We start from the raw sequence: 25,308 nt of genomic DNA, 5'->3' as shown, positions 1-25,308 counted from the left end.
GGTCTAAAGAGGACAATGGTTTGAGGCTATTTTATTAATAAATCAGATGAAAAAGGGAGAAGTCTGATTATTAAGGCGTCGTTCACTAGCTGTCTAGCTTTGGAAAAAGTAGACACTTCGGAGTGAGGACAGCATAGACAGATTTAAATGACAGTAGAGTGAAATGCCCACTACAGTCCTTATGTACCGTATGTTGAATGTACAGTGGGGATACACTGCCAATGGGTTTTCCCATTGGCAGTGTATCAAATACTTGTTCTCCCCACTGTATATATCCATCTTGTGTCTTATCCTCCCATTCCAACAATTTATTTTACAGAATATATATATAATTTACAGAAAAATATGGCATATTTTATAGATGGTTTGAATTGCGATTAATTGCGATTAATTACGATTAATTAATTTTTAAGCTGTAATTAACTCGATTAAAAATTTTAATCGTTTGACAGCCCTAATTTTGGCCCATTCCTCTTAGACAGACATTTTACACTTAGACAGAGACTAGATAAGACAGAAACCGGCCGGGACACACCAGATGTGTGTCCTAATTTCGGCGCGCATACCGTTTATATTAGTCTATTTCTCCAGCCAAGCGGCAACTAGTGATGGGCGATACCAGTGATTTTGGATTCAATCCGATACCAAGTAATACCAAGGCCAAATATTGCGATCCCGAACCGATATCGATATCGATACCGGAAGTTCATATTTTATATATATACTGTATATATGTATATACAACCCTGCAGAGTTCTCAGCCATTCTGATGATATCTAATGTACAACAACAGCAAGAACTCAAAAACTAATAAAAGTCTCTTTGTGTCAAATATGCATTGCAATGGAAAAACTGCTGCAACTAGCAAAGCAGTTTCCCTACAAACTCACAAACCAATCCATCAACAACAAAATCTTATTAGTCAGTCTCACTCTTTAAACATGACCCTTAAATTCATATACACAGAACATTTCCCTGCTACACGTTGTATTTGATCACATTTTAATCTACCTAAGTTAAATATTTTGAATCTAATTAAAGAAGGAATTAATAATAGCATGTTACCGCCCTCTAATGATAGATCATTAAAAACAAATCCAATAAACAATTGTCACTTGAAATTAAAAGAAAAAAAAAAAAAAAAAAAAAAAAAAGCAATAATAGCTAATGTTAGAAATACAGTAAGGGGAGATGTGTGTATTTGAAATGTTAGGTAATAATTCATATATTTTTTATACCCAACTTGCTTGCTAGTAGTTCACTTGACTAGCCTATGGAATGTGATGTGGGCTGATTTGTCCTCATTGTTCATTCATTCATTCATTTTCCATGCCGCTTCTTCCTCACGAGGTTCGCGGAGGTGCTGGAGCCTATCCCAGCTAACTACGGGCAGTAGGCAGGGTACACCCTGAACTGGTTGCCAGCCAATCGCAGTGTCCTCATTGTATCAAAAATTAATAAAATGGAGACTCACATTTAGGTTACAGTAGTTCACTGCTGAATATGTCACTGTGGTCATTTTACTTTTTTAATATAATGCGGTATGAACTTTTCACAAACAAGATGTAGCTATAACTTTCCATTACAAAGCATATTCAATCGTGCTGCAAAGTTCTTTTTATCTGAGATGACAAAAACTTCATATTTATCGTTTCATATTGCACATCAGCCACTAATGCTTATATCGTCTCTGATTATCTATTAGCACCTACGTTACCTGGATAAGTCCTGCCTTTCGCAATCGCCCCTTCTAAGGTACTTTGCTTTGCTTCGGCGGCGTGCTCTTGTCTTTTCTCGTGTCCTGCTCGGCTTGAGCGGCATGTTTTTCATTTAATTCGTCGTGTGCTTCGGGATGCACGTTTCTCAAGTGTTTCGTGAGGCTTTGGGTATAACCAGAATATCTGACAGTTTCGGCACAAACTGTGCACTTAGCCTCGTTGCTATTTATTAAAATGAAATATGTCCAAACCAGACTTCTTTTACGATCCGTCGTCGATGCCGCAGCCATGCTACCACTAGCTTCCCAATGTTTGTTTGTTGTGACTGTGTTGGTGCCTTGTGAGAGGGGCGGAGGAAAAGCATGCTGATTGACATATGATAGGGACGTAAATGGGGGCGGGAGCAGACACCGGTGCTCTGCTTATGTGCGTGCACTGCTTACGTGCGTGTAGAACGCGAAAGGCAAAAGTCGTACAAAAAGTGCACAAAAATATACCCAAAAAACAGACAAAGAAAATAATATATTTATTCCAAATATCGATACTTTTGCTTGGGGATCGATACCTAAAACTTAACGCGCTGGATCGAAATATCGATATTTTGGTATCGATCCGCCCATCCTTAGCGCCAACCCCTTAGATAAAAACAGTGGACAAACATATATCATAAAGAGGAGAACTTTTTCTATGGCTCGGCATATCATCCACGTGCACACGCATTTTTTAGGCTTTTAAAACGAGGGTTCTCAAAACCTCCGACCAAAGTGAAGATGTGCGAATTCTGCGTTTACAGTGCCATCATATGGATACTGATGACCAAAGATTTTACTGTGGAAACTTTCTGCGACAAACTTTTTTCTTACATCACACATGACAGCAATGTTTACATTTAGAGTCAACATGGATCCGTTCTCAATGGGGTTTGGATCTAATTATTAGACAGGTTCTTTTTGCTTGCATTTATTGAAGCATTGCTTCATATTGAAGAACACAGGTGAAAAACAAGGTCATGGACAATTATTTTCCGCATGTTGTTATGTATGTACGAAATAATGTGGTTCGCTGCTTTTTTTAATTTTCTTTACAAAGGTGGATGTGTAGATGTAATTACTTATTCAAGATGTACGAGGGCAGGATCCTCGGTTTAAAAAAAAAAACTGCTAAGTGTAGACATGGCCTTAGTTTAACAGCGGATTGCAAGCAACTATCAGGTGCATACCTCCACCTACTCTACAAGTGTGGTGGTTTTTATTGATTAACCCTTTAACACCGAACGTGTCGGCAGCGACGCGTTTACGCATGTCGTCTTTGAAGCTTCGTCACGCTGTAATTACGTCTCCCACGTGCCGCTGGTTGGTCTCATTTGAAAGTACGGAAGTTGATGTCCACACCAGTTTTTAATTGAAGTCAATCGACCAAGAAAAACGGAAGATAATGTCATTTGAGTTTTATAGTTTTATTGCACTCATAAATATGCATTAAAACGCTGCATGGACCATGTATCTATCTCCATATTTCCATCATTTCTTGTCCTTTTTCAAAACCGAAAGCAGCACAAACACTACATATCCCAAGGGCCGTTGTGATGTCAAGAAGGACGAACCGAATGTGGACATTTTTTTTTTATAAATTTCCAAGCGAGGCGCCAACTAAGGAAAAGGAGACATGCGAGGCAAGCAACGAGCGAGCGACTTTGAAACGTGCAGAATGAATCTAAAACTAAATTTAGCGCAAGCTAATGCATTATTTCATTAACTCAAGGAAGAAGATAAACCGTATTTGTCGTTGTTTTCCTGGGATTAGTCGGCGTCTCGGCGAGTAGAAGTGACAGGCTGACAGCAGCGCGCAAAGTCCGCAAACGGCGAAAGAGTAGGCTGTGTGACGTTGTGTGTCACGCAGCTCCGTGACCTGTTCATGCAGAAGCTTTATTGAGTTCGCAAAACAAACAAAAAAAAAACTTTACTGGGTCGTTGGAAAAATTTGAATTGAACTGAACCACTTGTCAATATTTTTGAGAAAATACTTTTTTCAATGTTACATATATTTTTACTTCACTATAATCTTTTCAATTTTTATAAAGATGAGTGTTCAAGAAGCTTGATTGCATGTACATTTTTACTTTAGATAAGGTAATGGGTATAATACCTAACTTCACAAAGAGATATCCTCCAAACCCTTTTTGTGTTGGATGATATATAATTTTTTTTCCTCACTATTTTGCACTGTATATAACCCGTTTTGACCATAGTATGTGTAAAGGCCAAAAACGCCTATGACCATACTTGCTGTTTGTGTTGAATTGTCAAACAAAAAATTATTCAATCTAATTTTTTTCTATTGAATTTTTATCCTAACAAGTAGAATAAATATTATGAAGCTTCAAAACGGTTGGTCGAGCATGTTTGGTTGTCAATGGAACATTAACATTACAAATTTTGAAAAAATATTTTGGGATTTTTTTGTCTTGTGGATTATAATTGGTCAGTGAAGAAAACAACAGTTTGGACATGAAGTTCAAGGTGTCCTTAAAAAAGGGACCCAACTTGGCAATTGTGAACAATTTTTTCTTTGAAATATAAAGGCAACATCAAATTCATGCAAATTCGGCCAAAATAGGCTTAGGTGTTAAAGGGTTAATATGTTGTTAACCTGCCAATCTTGCTTGTACTTGTGGGACTCCCTCTAGTGCTCAGTTACGGTATAGTTGCACGGGGCTTATCGATTACGCCGGAGGGATGAAAACGAAACTATCACAATGAAACTATTCATAATGAGGAAAAAAAGAAAACAAACAAAAGTAATGTGTAATGCAGGCAACAATTTGAAAAGTAGCGGAGTACAAAGCACAAGTACCTGCTGTAAAATGTCATGAAGTAAAAGTAAAAAGTACTACTTCATATTTGTACTCAAGTAAAGTACAGATAGACAAAACTGTACTTAAGTACAGTAACGAAGTACTTTTACTTCGTTGCATACCACTACTGCATAGGAACAATATAAATTCTGCCCCGCTCGGGGTTCGGGGCGGTCCTCTGAAGAAGGAGCATCTCTATAATTCCATTGATGGGGATGAGGCTCATGCTGGCTTACAATTGAACTTTCCAAAATGATTCTTTGCTGTCTTTTTGTTCTAGTTTAATTTGATACTTTGTTCTACGTTGTATTCATAATTTTTATTTTATTTTTTTAAGGAAATTTGTTTTGTAATATATTGCTTATTTATAAGAATTAAAAAGTTATTAAATATTATTAGTTATTAAATAAACACGTAAAATGGAGCGACTTTAAATAACAACATAACATATAACATTTCATATGCTGTGGTCAATTTGAAGTTATAGTATTTCTATGTCAATGTGTTTTCTGTCTTCCAAAGGCCCAGGTTCTCTTTTTCCTTGTTATCCTGGTGTCATTTTCTAGTTACATTGTTGGAACCGTCATTCCTCCGTCACCACAGAAACAGGCCAAAGGTTTTTTCAGCTATAAAGGTGAGCAAACCTTCTTGTGACAACATTTGCCGATAAAAGGTGTTGAGCACAATTTTTGTGTGAATATATGACTCGCTGTCTCACAGCACTGTAAATAATAGACAAATTCACTCCTTAACAGCGGACATTTTTACAACCAATTTTGTTCCCAATTGGCGGGGGCGCGAGGGCAGCTTTTTCGGCATGTTCTCTATTTTCTTTCCTTCTGCAACTGGGATCCTTGCAGGAGCTAACATCTCTGGAGATTTGAAGGTATGTGTATTTTTTCCACTTTCAGTGTCTCATCACCGTGTCAAATGTCTAACTAAGCATACTTGTTTGTACTTTTTAAATGGCTATATCCTTGTTAGGATCCAGCAGTGGCCATCCCCAGAGGAACACTAATGGCTATATTCTGGACCACCTTGTCATACCTCATAATCGCTGCTACCATTGGTATTGTATGCTCGTACTGAAAACAAAATTTGTGTTCTTCATTAATTCAAATTTTTTGAGGATTAACATAAATTAAAATATTGTGTGCTGATAGGGAGGTTTTGTCTGAATAATATACATAATCTAAAAACAGTCATTCAGAATGTTAATATTGTTAAAAATAGAGAAAACTACTTTTTAAAATATGCTATATCAATCCTTGTATTTGTTTTTATCACAATGAGTGTTACTTCAATATTACTCAAGTAAAAGTAGTTACCCCCCAAAAATTACTCAAGTACAAATAAAAATGTATTCAGCGAAAAGAATACTCAATAATCAGTAATTGCTAAAAATGTCAGATTTTTTATTTTTATTTTTTTAACAATGTTTTTTTTCTCAGCACAACGTCATCTAAATTAACTGCAAATATAATACTGTACTATAATCTATTACATCTGTTGGGGCAAAGTTGGAAAAGTCGATGCGGACCAAAGTGCGACCAGGAAACGGAAGTGGAGTGAAGTGTTTTTATTGAACAATGGCTATGGCTATGACTGTGCCTGTGGCTGCGAGGGCTTGGAGGGTGGGTGTCCTGATGGCAAAAAACAAAATTAGTCAAGAGTTCAATGAACGATCCTCATAAACTACAAGCGTAGTTGGCCGATGTACCAATGGTGACTGGCAGAATCATCTGGCACCTGCTCGCTGCCCAGGCCATGCCTTATAAGCAGTGTGGATTGTGATGAGCTGCAGGTGCACTCCCAGGTCTGCCACACCCAGCCTGCCAAGGTTGAACTCATGCCACACAAAAACAGGAAGTGTAACAACAATAAAAGCCAGTAGAGAGGAGTGTGGGCAAGGATCACCACCATATTATGCAAAAAAAAAAAATTAAATTCAGACGAGAAAAATTAAGAGAAATGAATCATCACCCTTCCAAAGAGCATGTGTCCCCTCTAGTGAAGAAAACATTTCCTACCATGAAATCAAAACGATCAAATCTCCGGTTTTCCGTGGTCTACCTGTGCCAAATAAAAACTGGGCGAGAGATTTAAATCGCGCTTTTGAGTAATGTTGACGGCTGCACTCAAGTAGTTTATTCTTTAAGGAGCTTTATAGATGCCACCTGATTGAACAGGCTGGCGAGATCATCATCAAAAGTGAAAAGTGTGGCGTGGTAAAACTCCTCTTAGAAGTACATTTTTCTCAAAAAGTTACTCGAGTAACGCGTTAGTAGCAGTAGTAGTTTGTGTGTGTTTATCAGTGGTAAGTAGTTCTTTTATCTAACAGGTTCCTGTGTGGTCAGGGATGCATCCGGACTGTTAAATGACACCTTGTCCTCTTCCTCTTCGAGCAAGAATTGTGTTGAATTAGCTTGTCAGTATGGTTGGGACTTCAGTGACTGCATCAAGAACAACACATGTATCTTTGGCATTAGTAATTACTATCAGGTCAACAAACACGTGGTACTGTCTTTTTTTTTTTGAATGATGAGAATAATGAGTAAACAGAATCTTTGTGTCTACAGTCAATGAGTATGGTGTCAGCCTTCGCTCCACTCATCACTGCAGGTATATTTGGTGCAACACTTTCTTCTGCGTTGGCCTGCCTAGTGTCAGCACCAAAGGTGTTTCAGGTACTATACTCATACTCAAACGGCAGTTAGTGATATATATCATTACTACCATACGGTACTACTACTACTGCTACTATTTATTTATAGCGATGTTCTTAAAGGAGCAATTTGTGAAATAGGTGGCCAAAAAATGGTACAGCAACCAGAATCATAATATTCCCGCGCACAACATCCCCTTCTAATTTGGGCTGCCAGATAAATTCTTTGCAATGGAGAATCAAGCTGCGTTATCATACCAATGTCTCATTTACTTCAAGTACATGTACACCTACTTGTAGTACAACCACACGCAACTTAACGTATTTCTAGAACAAGTACACGTAAGTACACATACATACACATGCATGGAAGTACTCATACTTGAAGTACAAGCACATGTAAGTACATTGGTATGAAAAAGTATTTGAACCTTTTGGAATTTGTCACATTTCTACATAAAATCACCATCAAATGTGATCTGATCTTTGTCAAAATCACACAGATGAAAAAACATTGTCTGCTTTAACTAAATCCATACAAACATTTAAAGGTTTTATATTTTAATGAGGATAGTATGCTGCCAATAACAAAAGGGCAAAAAATAAGTGAACCCTCACATTTAATATTTTGTGCCCAAAGGGGATTGGCAGCAATAACTTCAACAAGATGCTTCCTATAGCTGCAGATCAGTCTGGCATATCAATCATGACTAATCTTGGACCATTCTGCTGTAGTTCAGTCAGATTCCTGAGGTGTTTGGCATGAATTGCGGTCTTTAGGTCATGCCACAGCATCTCATTGAGGTTCAAGTCTGGACTTTGACTTGGCCACTCCAGAATGTATATTTTGTTCTTCTGAAACCATTCATACACCATTCTGAAGTTGATTTATTTCTGTGTTATGGATCCATGTCTTGTTGCAGCATTCATCCTCTTTTTAGCTTCAACTGTCTGACAAATGGCCTCAGGTTTTCCTGCAAAACATCCTGATAAACCTTTGAATTCATTCTTCAATTAATGATTGCAAATTGTCCAGGTCCTGAGACAGCGAAACAGCCCCAAATCATGATGCTCCCTCCACCATACTTCACGGTGGGGATGAGGTGTTGATATTGGTGAGCTGTGCCATTTTCCTTCCACACATGACGTTGTGTGTTCCTCCCAAACAATTCAACTTTGGTTTCATCAGTCCACAAAATATTAAATATCTCTCGCACACCCCCAAACTGGATGTAGCCCCAGACCATGATTTTGCCACCACTAAACTTCCCTGTTTCCTGAGTGAATCTCGGATCCATGCGGGCTCCAGTAGGTCTCATGCAATATTTGCGGCGACTGGTGTGTAATTAAATGGAAGATTCATCTGAAAAATCCACCTTTTGCCACTTTTCCAGCGTCCATCCTTTTGACTGGCTGTGGGCCTTGGCAAATGCCACACGGTTTTTTAATTGTTTGCACCCTGAGAGATCTGCAAGGTGGAAGGCAACATAAATAGTCTGAAATATCAACAAATCTTAGCTGCCTCTTACATTACTAACCATAAAAAGGGACAAATGCTGCAGCAGGATCCATTGCATACTTCAATCTCTACCTTAAAGTTCCTCAAGGCAAAGAAGATCAAGATCCTCCAGGACTGGCCAGCCCAGTCACCAGACATGAACATCATTGAGCATGTCTGGGGTAGGATGAAAGAGGAAGCATGGAAGGCGAAACCCAAGAATGTTGATGATCTCTGCGAGGCATGCAAGACTGCTTTCTTTGATGTTCCTGATGACTTCGTCAATAATTACAATTAATAACAATTGTATGAATCCTTGCCGAACCGGATGTATGCAGTCCTTCAAGTCCATGGAAGTCATGCAAAATATTAAATTTGGATCTCACACGCTTCTGTTATGTAACATATTTTTGAATTTGAAGTACATTTTTTGTTTGATTTTCACACTACTTTCTGTAGGCGACAAAACTTTGTTTTTTCCAAAATTTGACCTTTATGTCTTCATTAAATTAAATCTTTTTCAGTGAAACAAATATATTTTTGTACATTCAACATCATTTGGAAGGGTCTTAGCTTTCATATGAGCCATTTCTGAAACCAATTGAATAATTAAAAGTCAAGTTATTAGCAATTGTTTCTACAAAATGGATAAGCGACAAGACTTTTGTCACGGATTGTAGATCCTTTTGTGTGTGCATATTGGTGTGCATTTACATTGTTTATCTTAGTCTGTCTCCTTTCTGTAGTGTCTTTGCAAGGACAAGCTCTACCCTCTCATTGGCTTCTTTGGCAAAGGATATGGCAAAAATAATGAAGCACTGCGAAGCTATCTCTTGGCATACATTATTGCTGTCTGTTTCATTCTCATTGGTGAGAAATGTATTGATATTTATGAACATAGAACATGGGATTGGTTCACTTATGCAGCATGTTGTAGTTATAAGAAAATGTACACGTTTCATATAAATTGAAACATTACACATATATTTAAAATGACAAGCAAGATCATTTCTTTAAAAAAAAGCTGGGGGAAAAATGGTACAAATAAAGCCTGTGAACTTTTAATTATCAGTATAATTTGGTTTTTAAAATGAAAAAAACAGAAAAGACTTTTCTGCTAATGCCTTTTTGTTTCTGTCTCTGCAGCCGAGTTGAACACGATAGCTCCGATTATCTCCAACTTCTTTCTCTGCTCTTACTGTTTGATCAACTTTAGCTGCTTCCACGCCTCAATCACCAACTCACCTGGTAGGTTAAGAGGACCAAGACAAAGAATTTCTCGAAATTGACTGATTGGTGAAGGGTGAGACAACCGTTATAAACACGGAACAAAACAATAACAACTTTTAAGGGATGATAATCTACTTTTAAAATGGAGAAAAAAAACTGCTTAATCATTGAGAACCGTGTTAGAAGTTTTTTTATTTTTTTGTTTTGTTTCACAGGTTGGCGTCCATCCTTCAGGTTCTACAATAAATGGCTGTCTTTGCTGTGCGCTATGTGTTGTCTAGTTATCATGTTCTTGTTGACTTGGTGGGCAGCTCTCATTGCTTTTGGTGTTGTCTTGCTCCTATTGGGATACACACTCTACAAAAAGCCCAGTAAGGACACAACACACTTCAATTCTTAGCACACAAGCTGTCGGTAGCTCACGTGCAAACTTTTCTACTTTTTGTGCCTAGCTGTGAACTGGGGCTCATCAGTGCAAGCCAGCTCCTACAACATTGCACTGAATCAGTGTATAGGCCTAAACCAAGTAGAAGACCATGTGAAAAACTACAGGTCAGTGTCTTAATGCCATCCCTACTGTTGCCTGAATCAATCATTTATTGTTATGGAAAAGCTTAACAATAGATGCTATCCAATGTCTCAATGATTTTTTTTTGTATTTTTTTTTTTGTATGTGTGTCACGTAAATACAGTAAAATCAGAATGCATTGATCTGTAAAACTTTTATAACGTGTTCAACTGGACACACAACAAGGACAAAATATTTAATGATCAAACTGACGAATGTTAGTGTTTTTTCAAATATTCTCTCATTTTGATTTTGATGCCTACAGCATGTTTCATTTAAAAAAATGCTGGAATAGGGGCACCAGTGAGATGCTGCTGGATAGTGGCTGAGGCTTACATCATGATAATTTGAACGGTTCCGATTGCGATTCCATGTTTCGATTCCGGTTCCAAACGATTCTCGATTCGATTCTTTTAATAGGCAGACTAAAAAAAAAATTTGCATAGTTTATATTAATTTCTTAACTTCGCGGTTATTTTTTTTAACTATATGAACTTTCAATTAACTTAACTATGAATTTCTCACAGAGCTATTTTTAACTTGTATATGGCGGAAAACACTTAGGTGACTTGAAGTTCCGCTCTGAGACCTCCAATTTGTCCAAATTTCCAAATTGTCTGATATGCACGTTTGATACATCATTGGAAAGGTTAAAATGTCAATTTTCTGGAGGAAGAAAAATTTTGAACGGGAGGGCATTTTTAAAGAAGAAATATTTTTTAAACAGCAAAACCCTAACTGGAGGTGAGAGCACGCGAGAATTAAAGAAGCCATGATTTTAACGAGATACTATCGCTTACTTATCTCGTTTTGATGCAAAAACTCAATATAGCATTTATCATGGAGTGTCAAGACACAGATGTGAATGGCCACAGCTGGATTTTGGGGGGATTTTATGGGTGAAACGTGGTAATATAACAAGGGTCGCGATTCAGAAATCGCACACATCAAGGAGTAATCGAAATTTTCATTTTCATATATTTACCGTTTTTAACATTTTTTTTCAATTTTTTTTGTTTGGATCAATTATTCATCATCGACAATATTGGGGAAATTGTGATTGAAACAAAAAAATGCAATTAAGCAATAGTTATGAGGTCGATATCCGTGACATTTTTACATACGCCATTTTTTTCATTGTGACATAATTTGTTTAAAAGTTTAAAATATGCGCGTGAATAATTTTTTTAAAGTTGTTTTTTTTTTTTTTTTTTTAAAGGATATACAGTATAAGACATCAATTAATGATTCTAAGCTAAAAATAAGAGACATTTTGAATAATAAATATAATTACTTACCTTTTTATGGCTGGGTTGAAACAAACGCGGTTACGTGGTGTCTGTAAACAGGGGTAAAACGGACAAATTAAAAATAGTTTGGGGGCTTAATGTACCATGAATCTGCTATGGCAGCATATAGACATAGTGTTCGATCAAACACAACAGTTCTTTTGGCTTAAAATTCAGCAGTTTATTTTAAAGACGGGTGCAAGAGAAGAAACTGATTTTTCAGTCTTGTCTGTTTTCCGCCCTATAAATATCAGTCTTTGAACTTAAATGGTGATATGATGAAGTTTCTTTCCACAGGAGTGCACTTTCACAAATTTTTTTATTTTTCAAAAGCTCACGGAGAAAACATTCATACATATTCTTTTGCCAATGTTTTAGAGTGTCTTAACCACCTAATCTAGTGCAGAATATCAAACAAACAAACAAACAAACAAACAAAAACAGCCCAGATTAGCAGCGGGTACAGTATAAAATCAGAATCAGTTTTTAGTTGTAATAATTCATTTTGTCTACACTTATAGATTAGTTGAATTTTTCTTTTATCACAGACACGGTGCCTTGATTCCGAAAATATGACGGCAACTGTCAAAATGCTGTGTAAAAAAAAAAAAAAAATCACACATGCATTTAATTTCCAAGAAGAAAACAATCTACCGAAATCAGATTTACATACACAAGTGTTAGCAGCAAGCATAATAAAGTGCTTGTGAAGCGTAATCCGTTTCCACCAGTATTTATTTTTTATTTTATTCCACGGACGGTCTTGTCAATGTGCGAATGCACACAGCAAAGCAAAACTCCTGGACTCATTTATCCTTTCAATTGGCTGACATACTGACATGTGATCAGCAGAGATAGTTAGCTCTGATTGGTTCAAATGTGCATGTTTTCTGGAACAGCAAAAAAAAAAAAAAAAAAAAAAAGGTTGAATTGATCTGACAAAAAAAGAGCAATGCAACATAAAAATGGATCAAATCTTTAAGAGCAATGAAAGAGTTGAGGAGGCTTATTTATCATATTTAGTTTTATTTGCTCTGATGGGGAGGTTCAGAACATCTTAGCTGTTAATGTGAACTTTGGACTTATATTTGTTCATTTATGTTAGGCTACTTATCCATTTCCTTCTGATTTAAAAAAGTCAATGTTTGCGCGATATTCAAAATACTAGTACTGGACTGTCTCAGAAAATTAGAATACACAATATTCTAATTTTCTGAGACAGTCCTGTACATTAATCCACCATTTAAAGCAGGGGTGTCCAAACTTTTTGCAAAGGGGACCAGATTTGGCGTGGTAAAAATGTGGGGGGCCGACCTTGGCTGACGTCCTTTACATAGAACAATATACAGGACTGTCTCAGAAAATTAGAATATTGTGTATTCTAATTTTCTGAGACAGTCCAGTATATTTCATTTCACTCTGCATTATATAAGTAATTTTGTACTTATTTTTCTGAATGTATGTTACTTATATCATTATTATTTAAAAAAAAAAGTAAATGTTTACATTAACTTCAATTTTAATATACGTCCTATGTTCTTAAGTAGTTAAAATTGAGATTTGGCATTTACTATGTGAGGAAATGAGGGAAAATAAAAATTAGGAGATGGAGGTTGGGGTTATTGCTGTTTTTGTTAAATTTTATTTTGCAAATCATTGAAAAAAATACAATTTTGAATGAAAATCAGTTTTTGTATGTGTCGACCCCCCCCCCCCCAAAAAAAAAAGAAAGAAAGAAAAATAAATAAATAAATAAAATTTCTGGCTCCGTGGCGACCTTCACGTCGGGGAGTTCCAGCAAGAAATTCTAGCCACTTTCACCCCTGCCTGACATGTTTCAGCGACTACTTCTGCCTTCATCAGAAAGTCCTCTCTCACATATGAGAGTCCTCTCTGATGAGGGCGGAAGTACAGTAGTTGCCGAAACATGACCTCTCTTTTGAGCGCCGCCGCATGGTAACTACAACTGAAATCAAGTTGCAATGCATAAACACACACCGCATGTCGCTTCCTCTTCGTAATGTTCGGCAGCTATTTTTTTCTGACGGTCAAGACATCGAAAAAAAAAAAAAAATTGAAAGGTTCCGGGAGAACCGGAGTGTTAGTTCCGCATCCCATCGATGCTCGATGCCCAACATGATACTGTATTTGATAGAAAAATTGTCTTTTGGTGAACAGAATTCACAAATCACTGTATTATAATACCCATAGACTTCATAATGATATTGATGGGCCCGATTTGACCTTGAGTGCGCCACGCCTTAAATTAGGGGGCCATCCCACATTCCGCTTCAGTTATTTGTAGTCAGTCGAAGCGACACATGCAGCAATCCATGTCGGATTTATGTTGAAAAAGTATGAAAGCTGTACCGCACACAAACAGGAAGAAGTGTCTCAGGAGAGATTTGTTTGAGGATTCAAGGTAAATATTATATTTTTCGTACCATGCATGCATTTGGAAACGTGAAAAAAAAAATCAATGGGCGGAATTAGTCGCTACAGCATTGGCATTATACTTTGTAATATAAATAAATGCTATCTGCACGGTTTTTTTGTTTTAACCAATTTTTTGAGACTCTTTTACGTACATATCTATAAAGAAGTCAGGGATTCAAGCATTTATTCACAAGAATTTTCAACGAAAAAATTCCTTTGTTTACATATGGCAGACGCTAATTTCCTTACTGACTAGCCTCATAGTTCGCAATATTTACGTAAAATAAATGCTTCCTGCACAGTTTTTTGGCTTTTAACCAGGAATCAAGACTGTTTTACCTCCATATCTATAAAGAATTCAGGGATTCAAGCATTTATTCACAAGAATTTTCAATGCAAAAAGCTCTGATTACATATGGCGGCCGCCACATTGACTGACAGACTAGCATCGTACTTCGACATATTTACGGAAAATAAATGCTAACTGCACGTTTTTTTTTTTTTTTCTTTTAACCAAGAATCGAGACTGTTTTATGTCCATATCTAGAAAGAATTCAGGGATTTAGGCATTTATTCACAAGAATTTTCAACGAAAAAAGTTCTTTGTCTGTGATTCCACTCGGTCAACTATGACGGCCACGCCAACAATGCAGGCCACCTATTAATCGGCCCTGCGCCCCGTGTCCCGTCAATATCATTATGAAGTCTAAGTGATACCATTGTTATCATGTAGAAAATTGTATTGTTGTGGTGTCCACTTGAGTGGGATGTTGTGATTTTTCTTCCTCATTTAATTCCACAAGTGTCCACCTCGTTGGTGTTGTGGAAATGGCCACCATAGTTACAACAACGTTCATAGTAAAAGAATGCGAGTACCAGACTGGCCTGTCCGCAATACAGATTTTTCTCACATTATGAAGCGCAAAATAAGACAACAGAGATCTACTAAAGTTTTACATCACACAAGAATGGAACAGAATTCAATAAATAAAGCATCAACAATTCCTCTCTAGGCTAAACTGTTTCATTATACAGTATATTTGTCTTTTTAGATATAAATGCAATAAAATATAAATTAAATATATATATATAATTAAGTGTAGATGTACTTTTGGCCCACCTGAATGGGTTAAAGCAGATTTGTGAATAATTGTATTTTTTTTTTTTTTTTAATGCATGTTTCAAACAATCATTGGAATTGAGCTTGTAGAATTAGGTACATTATGTCATGTTACATTATAAAGACTTATTTCTTATATAGTGGCTAATCCATATTTTACTGGTTAAACTTTACTCCTTAACTTCACATATTTGAATTACTTTTAATTCACAGAATTTTGCAGCCAAAGAAAGCGGTTCTCATTTTCTCATAGGAAAATTATAGGAATTTGAATTTCAAGCGATTTTATATATCTACAGTATACGACCACATACAGTACACGCGACTTCACCCTTTATCTATGGTTAACATGACAGAGCTTGTTTCTATTACAGACCACAATGTTTGGTGCTGACAGGACCTCCCAGCAGTCGGCCAGCCCTAGTGGATCTTGTCAGCTGTTTGACAAAGAATCTTAGTCTCATGATGTGTGGCCATGTAGTTACTGTAAGTGAAACACCATGCAAAACAATATACCTTTGTTTGTAGTTTTTATCTGACCAAGTTTGAATATATTACAAAATCCACCAAACAATTTTTAGATTTTGGGTTTTTATCCTGTCTCCAACTTTACTGAGTGAAGTTTGCATGTTCGCCCTGTTTTCTTGAGTTTTCTGTGGCTAATCATGCTTTTACTACAAGCACGTGTACTAATACTTCAAGTACACGTATTTGCGTGGACTTGTACTACAAATACATGTACTTGTACTACAAGTACTGTATGTGTACTTGGGTGTGCTTGAACTACAAGTGTACCAACCACCAAAGCAAAGTTGCCCAGGCAATTTCTCCAGAAATTTCTTTCTCTAGTTTGTGATTGAAATGCAGCATTCGTATGATAACGCAGCTTGATTCTCTATTGCAAAGCTACGGTTTGCAGTGCCATTTTAGCCACCAATATTACATGTTGCTCCTTTAAATTAAAAGTCATTTCTCCCACAGTCAACTGGGGTAGGCCTTTGCTCACCTTAGAGAAGATGAAAGTTGTGGATGGATTATTGTTCCAGTTGTCTTGACATGTTTGTCAATTACATCTTTTTTTTTCTTTCCCACACTCTTTTCAGCCTGATCTTGCTCCACGAGTTCAAAGTGAAAGTCACAATTTGTGGTTGCATCAAAGAAAGGTTAAGTCCTTTTACAAAAATGTGATGGCTGAAGACCTCCGATCAGGGGTGAACATGCTGTTACAGGTCTGATTGATGCAACTTTGTCCAGCATTATTTGCCCATTTACCAGCTTATCAAGTGGCCACTTTGCTTTCTAACCCACTCTATTGGTTGCTTTGCTCTACATTTTATTTATAACTCACTGCTTTCCAAAGCATCCCTGCATATAATATTCCTTTTATTCCTGTCCACTTCTCCGGCACACCATAGCCCATGCACTTTGACTGATTCTCACCATTCCAACTTTGAAATGTTCCAAAACTTTACACGATGCTCTTTCGATTTATCGTTGTTGCAAAAACTGGGGATTTTCAATAAGAAAGCCCTAATTCAGTGTTTTTCAACCTTTTTTGAGTCACAACACGTTTTTACATTGGAAAAAATCTCGCGGCACACCACAAACCAAATATATTCCAAAATTACTTTCTGTACAGTATATTTAATGTAGGGCTGTCAAACGAATAAAATTTTTAATCGAGTTCATTACAGCTTAAAATTGTATTAATCGTAATTAATCGCAGTTCAAACCATCTATAAAATATGCCATATTTTTCTGTAAATTATTGTTGGAATGGAAAGATAAGACACAAGACGGATGTACTGTATACATTCAACATACGGTACATAAGTACTGTTTTAGTTTATTATAACAATAAATCAACAAGATGGCATTAACATTATTAACATTCTCTTAAAGCGATCCATGGATAGAAAGACTTGTAGTTCTTAAAAGATAAATGTTAGTATGAGTTATAGAAATTTTATATAAAACCCCTCTTAATGTTTTCGTTTTATTAAAATTTGTAAAATTTTCAATCAAAAAATAAACTAATAGCACGCCATTGTTGATGTCAATTACACCATGCTCACTCATGGTGCTGTAAGCCATAAAATCAGTTGGACCCAAGCGCCAGCGGAGGGCGCCAAACACCAAAAAACAAGTAACAAGCGGACATTACACTCTGCTGTCATTTTAATCTGTTTGAGCGGGGCATGTGCTTTAATTGCGTCAAATATTTAAACGTGATTAATTAAAAAAATTAATTACCACCCGTTAACGCGATAATTTTGACAGCCCTAATTTAATTATAAAATAATTTCCTAAAATCTACAATATACTTACTCAGTGTGAAACCCGAGCCTTTTTAGATCAACACAAAGCCGATATCCTTGCAGGAATCTTCTTCAACAGCTTTCAGTCAGTCTGTTTTTATTTTTTTTATACAGAAGTTAGGCTTGAAAAGCTCAGAATTATCAGACAGGAGGACTTTAGCAATGTCTTTAACCGCATCAGGGCTGAGCATCTCGCTGACAATGGCTTTGCAGGCAGGTAGTATTAATGTCTCTGCCTCATTTTGGGACTTTTTGGATTTAGCAACAAGTTCAGCAACAAGGAGACTGGCTTTGATGACTTTTTTATTTGCCTTTGTAGTTTTTCTCAAGAAAGTTGTCACGAAGGCGAACAAAATAGTCCATCGACAGCGAAGCGAGGGGTGTTTCTTTAGGCGATGACGTTTAAACTTGCTTGGCACCATGGCGCTGTTTGAGAGCTGCTTCTTGAACGCGACACGAGCACGTTCAAGAACTGCTCGGATTTCTAGCCATCGTCACATATGGATACAGTGGCTGATGGCTAGAAATCTGAGCAGTTCTTGAACGCGACACGAGCGATGCCTCGCTCATCCACACATAAACACAACCTTCCTTCCTTTGTACAGCAACTCCGCCTGGCGATGTAAAAAAAAAAAAAAAAAATGCTATATTGGATAATTTCTCACAGCACACTTGATGATCTATCATGGCACACTAGTGTGCTGTGGCACACCGGTTGAAAAACCCTGCCCTAGTTTATTCAAACCTGAAAACCACGAAAAACCACGAAAGAGCAAAAATTTGAATACATGGAAAACACGAAAAACTGCACAAAAGGGCATATAAACAGTGAAAACAGCAAAAACAATTAAAAAAATACCATAATCCCCCTAAAATTGGCCAAAAAAAAAAAAAAAAACACACATACAATAACCCGAAAAAAACTCCCACCAAAGCCAGAAAAAAAAATTGGGGGGATTATTTAGTTTATATTTTAGAGCCACTGATAGCGTTAGACATCCAATTCATGTTGTACGGTGGCCCAGAAGTGTCAGGTGAAATGCAAAACCAAACACTTTGCAAAAATTAAAACACACAAATGCAAAATGGCGCAACACAAACACCAATTGCTAATGCTTTGCAGAAGAAAAAAAACAAAAAAACGATACAAACTGCAACAACAGAATACCCGACTGCCAAAGCACGACTGCTAATTGGCAAAAGCACGAACCCTGATTGCCAGAACGCGAATGCAAGTGTCTCGCGAGATGAAGGCAACAGTAAAACACAGGCATTCAAACTGCCACAACACAATCACTAATTGTCAAAGCACGATTGCAAATTGGCAAAAACACGAACCCCAATTGCCACAACACGAATTCAAATGTCTCGCAACACGACCCCAAGAAGCCACGGCACGGATACAACAGGACGACCAGAACGTAGACAAAATTTCATGGAAGTAGACATAAGGACTACAACTCATGCTGCGTAACCACAAGTTATCACGTCACCAGAGGTGGGTAAAGTAGCCAAAAATTGTACTAAAGTACAAGTAAAAAAGTATTCGATGAAAAAACTACTTAAGTACTGAGTAATCCTTTATAATGTCTTATTTTTAAAACGATAGCAATTTTTTTTCTTAGCATAACGTCATCTTTACGAATTATTATTATACTATAACCTATTAGATGGCTATATTAGGCCAAAAATATACCAGAATAATCAAACTCAGACTGAAAAATTGAAAATGAAATTCAACCATCGCAATACCTCAAAATTAATATCAAGTTACTGAAAATCAACAGCAAACTAGCCACGGGAGAGAAAGCAAGGTATCCCCATGCAATTTCTCCAGAAATTGAATTTTTGAGTTGTAATGTTGTTGTGTGAACACTAGGGAGCAGGTTTGGGTCGGATGCGACCCAATGTCCTGCTGATGGGCTTCAAGACAGACTGGCACAGTGACTCACCTAAGGCCACACACAGTTACATAGAGATATTGCAGTAAGTATCATTCACTTGCATCAACTAGCACACATAACAACAAGACAATAAATTCTGACTTGAAATTTTTTCTGCCCAAATATTTGTTTGTCCATTTGTCCAGGGATGCATTTGACTTTCAGTATGGCGTGTGTGTGCTAAGAATGAGAGAGAGATTGGATGTCTCCCATTTATATCAGTCACACGGTGAGAGTCTCAGTAAAAAAAAAAAAAAAAAAAGGTCATATTGAATTAAAAAGAAATAATGACATGGTAATAGTACATTTTAGTGATTCGTTAAAGTTATACTGCATACTTATTCAGCGCTTCTAAAACCTTCAGATTTGTGTTTGTTTTTTAAACAGTAAATCCCTGCTTTGATGGAGTACCTGAAACCATAAACACCACTTACACTACAACTGGAATTAACATTTCACGTATGTACACAATATTACATAAGAATTTAACAATACATTTCTATGTCCTCTTATAATACTGGCTTTGATTAGGATGATTCATTTTGTTTACAAAATGTCAACGAAGAAAACATTAATGAACAGAAATGATGATACGGGATCATGTGAAAATATATTCCTAGAGTACCTATTCCTTGTTGTCGCGCAATAATTTACGAATTAAGTTCTTGTCTAAAGAGCGCCGCCTGGCATCATGCCGCCAGCGCTCTGACCGTGCTGCCCGGCCGTTCATTGCTGTTGAATCGGGTTGCGGGTCTTACAAAATGCGCTACTGCCCTCCAATGGCCAGTTTTATTGCTTTAAAATGGGTTTGGAGCCTTGTTTTTTTGTTTCTCAGATAGATCGCAAGCTATAGATGTTTCTTGAAAAAAAAAAAAAGAAACGCAAAAGACGTATAAATACGTTTTTGGGACAATGAAGCATTTAAAAATAGAATGTATTAATACGTTTCTGGGAGAAAATGAATTAAAATGTTTGACTTTTTTTTGTGTGAAAACAATAGTATTTATTTTCTCGTCGCAGTTATCTATTTGAACTGTTGTTATTATTATACTGTACTATAACATATTACATAACCACATTAAGCCAAAGAAATACAAAAAAAAAATATCTAGCAAGAGAAAGAAAATCAACAGATCTGGGGCATCATTCGTCCAAAGAGCATGAGTCCCCTCTAGTGGAGAAAATAGTTCCTAGTTTGTGAATAGTTCCTTCATAGTTCCTATTATGGAATTAAAAGGATCATATCTCTGGTTTTCCGTGGACAATCAGTGCCAAATAAAAACTAGGAGAGAGGTTAAAATCCGTGCTTTCGAGACATGTTGAAGGCAGCGCTCTGTCAAATACTATTTTTTTTTTTTTTTTTACAGTGGTTTAAAGACACCACAAGCCAGCATGAACATATAATGGCAAACTTGTGTTTGATTGGTATAATGGAGGCATGCGAATATTGTTGCCACTTCTCATCGGGGAACCTGGTAACACGACTGTTGGCGTTGCTGGCAAAAAAACAAAAACAAAAAATAACAACAACAACAACAACAAAAAAAACATTAAGTTCTTGTCTAAAGATGGCTGAAACAATTAAAAATAATATTCAACTGAATTCATTAGGTACATCTGGACAACAATAATCTTACAGTCACATTTAAAAGAAATACTAAATAAATATAGAATTAACTACTTGTACTTTGTATTGTCTCTTCTGGGCTTTTATTCTGGTTTACTCAATGTGGTAGACAGTGAATCTTGAAGTAAACATATACTAATTCTAGAGGAAAAAATAAATTATTTACTTTAACAACATTCCGAACCAAATTCTGCTACAGCAGGCATCTTTTAGTCTATAGGACCGAGGAAGGTGCACGTTTTATGAAAAGACGATCCGAAATAACATAACAAACAATAATATGAATAATGAATAAAACGTGAAATACGTAAGAAATACAAACAAAAGTCCATTGTGAACTCCTGCCCGGGCCTTATATGTAGTAAAAAAAAAAAATTAAAAAAAACATGGATAAAGGCTTCTTCTCGGGAACCCGGCCCTGAGCGACCATCAGGTCATAGAATATATCGTCCTTATGCAAATGAACAAGTTAATATCATTCCACTGGGCTGAGCAGGGGCAAATTGTAAGCAATAAATTCCTATACCATACAGCTTTGATGGGTATTTATGACGACACATATTTATAAGAAAACTAATTAATTTAATTATTTAAATTAATACTGGATGTAGGAATTTTATCAAATCCACCTTTCATTTACAGCACCTGTGCCCATTGATCCAGATCCTCTGCTAAGTAGGCCTTCACTTTTCCGGAAAAAACAAGGGCGAAAGACAATTGATGTATACTGGCTGTCAGATGATGGAGGTCTGGTGGTGTATGTTGTATAAAACTGCATATCCCTACTGTAAAATACAATTTCTCAGTAAAGTTTTAATGTATTCCCAACTAGGTCTTACCCTGCTGCTCCCATACCTGCTAACTCGGAGGAAGCGCTGGGCAAAATGTAAAGTCCGAGTGTTTGTGGGAGGAGACGCTTTCAACAAGGATGAGAGGAGAGAAGAGTAATTACTTGAATTAGTCATTCAACTTCTAAAGTAGTGATTGTGGCCAATATCATTTGCTTGCATTGTTAATCACACTTATAATGTAATGTTCAAATTACCCAATCTTGTTTCAACATGATCGCTGTATCTTTCTCTTAAGTTTAGAACAGCCCTTCCTTTCATTTGGGAACCTTTACTCAGTTGTCCAAAGAATGTCCAAAGGAACCACTCTGTTTCAATGAGGCATTTTGTTGATCCAACCTCAGCAAGAATCCTGACATTTTTTGTTGCATTCACGATCTTTTCGTCTCCAAATATGAAAGACTTGCTGCTTTCCATGCTTGCCATTATCTGCTTTTCCTTCTCACCCAATCCATGTTATCCGGCCACTTTTTTCCCACAAATTGACTTTATCCATGCAGTGTCGATTACAGCTGATCCAAGAGCATGAAATTTTCATTATCGGATTCTTTGGGAACACTATAATGATACTCTCATGTTTGTTCACTGTACTTGGGTAGAGTAGACAAAAAATTTACGCAAGAATAGCGTTGCTTTGAAATAATATAACTCAGGTAAAAGTAGTCATCAGAAAAAAATTTACCCCAGTACAAGTAAAAAGGTATACAGTGAAAACAAATCTCATGTAATAAGTAACTGCTTACAATGTCTGCCTTTTTTTTATTTATTTATTTATTTTTTAATGAAACAATGGTTTATGAACTGTTGTTGTTATTATTATTATACTGTACTGTTAGGTGAGGTGGGTAAAGTAAAAGTAGTCATCCAAAAAATGTACTCAAGTACAAGTAAAACAGTATTTGGTAGGGGGAAAAAAAAGCAAAAACTCATTGAGTAACACTGTGAGTAACTGCTTACAATGTTTGATTTTTTTTTTTTTTAATAGTATTTTTTTTCTCAGCGCAAAGTTATCTATTTTAACTGTTTTTATCATACCGCACTATAACATATTACATAACCATTCTAAGCCAAAGAAATACAAAAAAAAAAAAAAAAAAATCAGGCAAGAGAAAAAAAATCAACAGAACTGAGGCATTATTTTTCCAAAGAGCATGAGTGCCCTCTAGTGGAGAAAATAGTTCCTCGTTAGAGAATAGTTCCTTCATAGTTCCTATTTTGAAATTAAAAGGATCATATCTCTGGTTTTCCGTGGACAATCGGTGCCAAATAAAAACTAGGACAGAGGTTAAAAGCCGCGCTTTCGAGTCATGTTGAAGGCAGCACTCTGTCAAATACTCCATTTTTTTTTTTTTTTTTTTTACAGTGGTTTATAGACACCACGTGAACAGGTCAACATGAACATAGAATGGCAAGCTTGAGTTTGATTGGTATAATGGAGGCATGTGAATATTCTTGCCACTTCTCATCGGGGAAACTGGTAATGCGACTGTTGGTGTTGCTAGCAGAAAAAAAAAAAAAAAAAACAATGGTAAACTCTAATATGTACAATAAAGGTGAAACGATTAGTGAAGCCCAAAGCAGTGGCGTCAGAGTAGCGTTTCTTCTTCACAAATCTAGTAACAAGTACGTCTTTGTAAAACTACTCTTAGTTTTTTTTTTTTTTTTTCCAAAAACTTACTCAAGTAAATCTAACAGTAAATATAACGCATCACTACCCACCTCTGACCTCAAACCTATACACTGGATGCTCAGATAATGCTCAATTTCTCCCAGAAAATGATTGCAATTACAAATGCTTTGGTAGTAATATCTTCATTCCGTTTGCTTGCAATGAAAAAACACATAAGAGAATGGGAAAAAAAAAAATCATTATCATTTTACTCAAAACTCCAAAAATGGGCCGTACAAAAGTATTGGCACCATTTGAAAAATCATGTGATGCTTCTCTAATTTGTGTAATTAACAGCACCTCTTACTTACAGTGCCTTGCAAAAGTATTCAGCCCCCTTGAACCTTGCAACCTTTCGCCACATTTCAGGCTTCAAACATAAAGATATAAAATTTAAATTTTTTGTCAAGAATCAACAACAAGTGGGACACAATCGTGAAGTGGAACAAAATTTATTGGATAATTTAAACTTTTTTAACAAATAAAAAACTGAAAAGTGGGGCGTGGAATATTATTTGGCCCCCTTGCGTTAATACTTTGTAGCGCCACCTTTTGCTCCAATTACAGCTGCAAGTCGCTTGGGATATGTTTCTATCAGTTTTGCACACCGAGAGACTGACATTCTTGCCCATTCTTCCTTGCAAAACAGCTCGAGCTCAGTGAGGTTGGATGGAGAGTGTTTGTGAACAGCAGTCTTCAGCTCTTTCCACAGATTCTCGGTTGGATTCAGGTCTGGACTTTGACTTGGCCATTCTAACACCTGGATACGTTTATTTTTGAACCATTCCATTGTAGATTTGGCTTTATGTTTTGGATCATTGTCCTGTTGGAAGATAAATCTCCGTCCCAGTCTCAGGTCTTGTGCAGAGACCAACAGGTTTTCTTCCAGAATGTTCCTGTATTTGGCTGCATCCATCTTCCTGTCAATTTTAACCATCTTCCCTGTCCCTGCTGAAGAAAAGAAGGCCCAAAACATGATGCTGCCACCAGCATGTTTGACAGTGGGGATGGTGTATTCAGGGCGATGAGCTGTGTTGCTTTTACGCCAAACATATCGTTTTGCATTGTGGCCAAAAAGTTCAATTTTGGTTTCATCTGACCAGAGCGCCTTCTTCCACATGTTTGGTGTGTCTCCCAGGTGGCTTGTGGCAAACTTTAAACGAGACTTTTTATGGATATCTTTGAGAAATGGCTTTCTTCTTGCCACTCTTCCATAAAGGCCAGATTTGTGCAGTGTACGACTGATTGTTGTTCTATGGACAGACTCTCCCACCTCAGCTGTAGATTTCTGCAGTTCATCCAGAGTGATCATGGGCCTCTTGGCTGCATCTCTGATCAGTTTTCTCCTTGTTTGAGAAGAAAGTTTGGAAGGACGGCCGGGTCTTGGTAGATTTGCAGTGGTCTGATGCTCCTTCCATTTCAATATGATGGCTTGCACAGTGCTCCTTGAGATGTTTAAAGCTTGGGAAATCTTTTTGTATCCAAATCCGGCTTTAAACTTCTCCACAATAGTATCTCGGACCTG

At 36.8% G+C, this 25,308-nt stretch overlaps 1 protein-coding gene across 2 annotated transcripts in view; it reads left to right on the top strand.

The window, feature by feature from the left end:
- The window catches only part of slc12a3 (solute carrier family 12 member 3), a 40,897-nt gene that overhangs the window by 8,634 nt on the left and 6,955 nt on the right, over positions 1 to 25,308 (top strand). Inside the window, exons 7-22 of one of the 2 annotated variants that reach the window (XM_057836342.1) lie at positions 5,095 to 5,206; positions 5,328 to 5,458; positions 5,557 to 5,641; positions 6,914 to 7,074; positions 7,152 to 7,259; positions 9,482 to 9,605; positions 9,882 to 9,983; positions 10,181 to 10,336; positions 10,418 to 10,517; positions 15,753 to 15,864; positions 16,482 to 16,607; positions 19,576 to 19,682; positions 19,786 to 19,868; positions 20,027 to 20,098; positions 21,909 to 22,013; positions 22,099 to 22,210. In XM_057836342.1, coding sequence (XP_057692325.1) covers positions 5,095 to 5,206; positions 5,328 to 5,458; positions 5,557 to 5,641; positions 6,914 to 7,074; positions 7,152 to 7,259; positions 9,482 to 9,605; positions 9,882 to 9,983; positions 10,181 to 10,336; positions 10,418 to 10,517; positions 15,753 to 15,864; positions 16,482 to 16,607; positions 19,576 to 19,682; positions 19,786 to 19,868; positions 20,027 to 20,098; positions 21,909 to 22,013; positions 22,099 to 22,210 — 1,796 coding nt within the window. Of the gene's footprint in view, positions 1 to 5,094; positions 5,207 to 5,327; positions 5,459 to 5,556; positions 5,642 to 6,913; positions 7,075 to 7,151; positions 7,260 to 9,481; positions 9,606 to 9,881; positions 9,984 to 10,180; positions 10,337 to 10,417; positions 10,518 to 15,752; positions 15,881 to 16,481; positions 16,608 to 19,575; positions 19,683 to 19,785; positions 19,869 to 20,026; positions 20,099 to 21,895; positions 22,014 to 22,098; positions 22,211 to 25,308 lie in introns of both variants that reach the window. The other variant, XM_057836343.1, reaches the window with a different exon arrangement.

Source organism: Corythoichthys intestinalis, chromosome 5, assembly GCF_030265065.1.
Source record: "Corythoichthys intestinalis isolate RoL2023-P3 chromosome 5, ASM3026506v1, whole genome shotgun sequence".
NCBI lineage: Eukaryota > Metazoa > Chordata > Actinopteri > Syngnathiformes > Syngnathidae > Corythoichthys > Corythoichthys intestinalis.
Note: the sequence above shows the minus strand (reverse complement) of the source record. Positions and strands in the feature narration are given on the sequence as shown.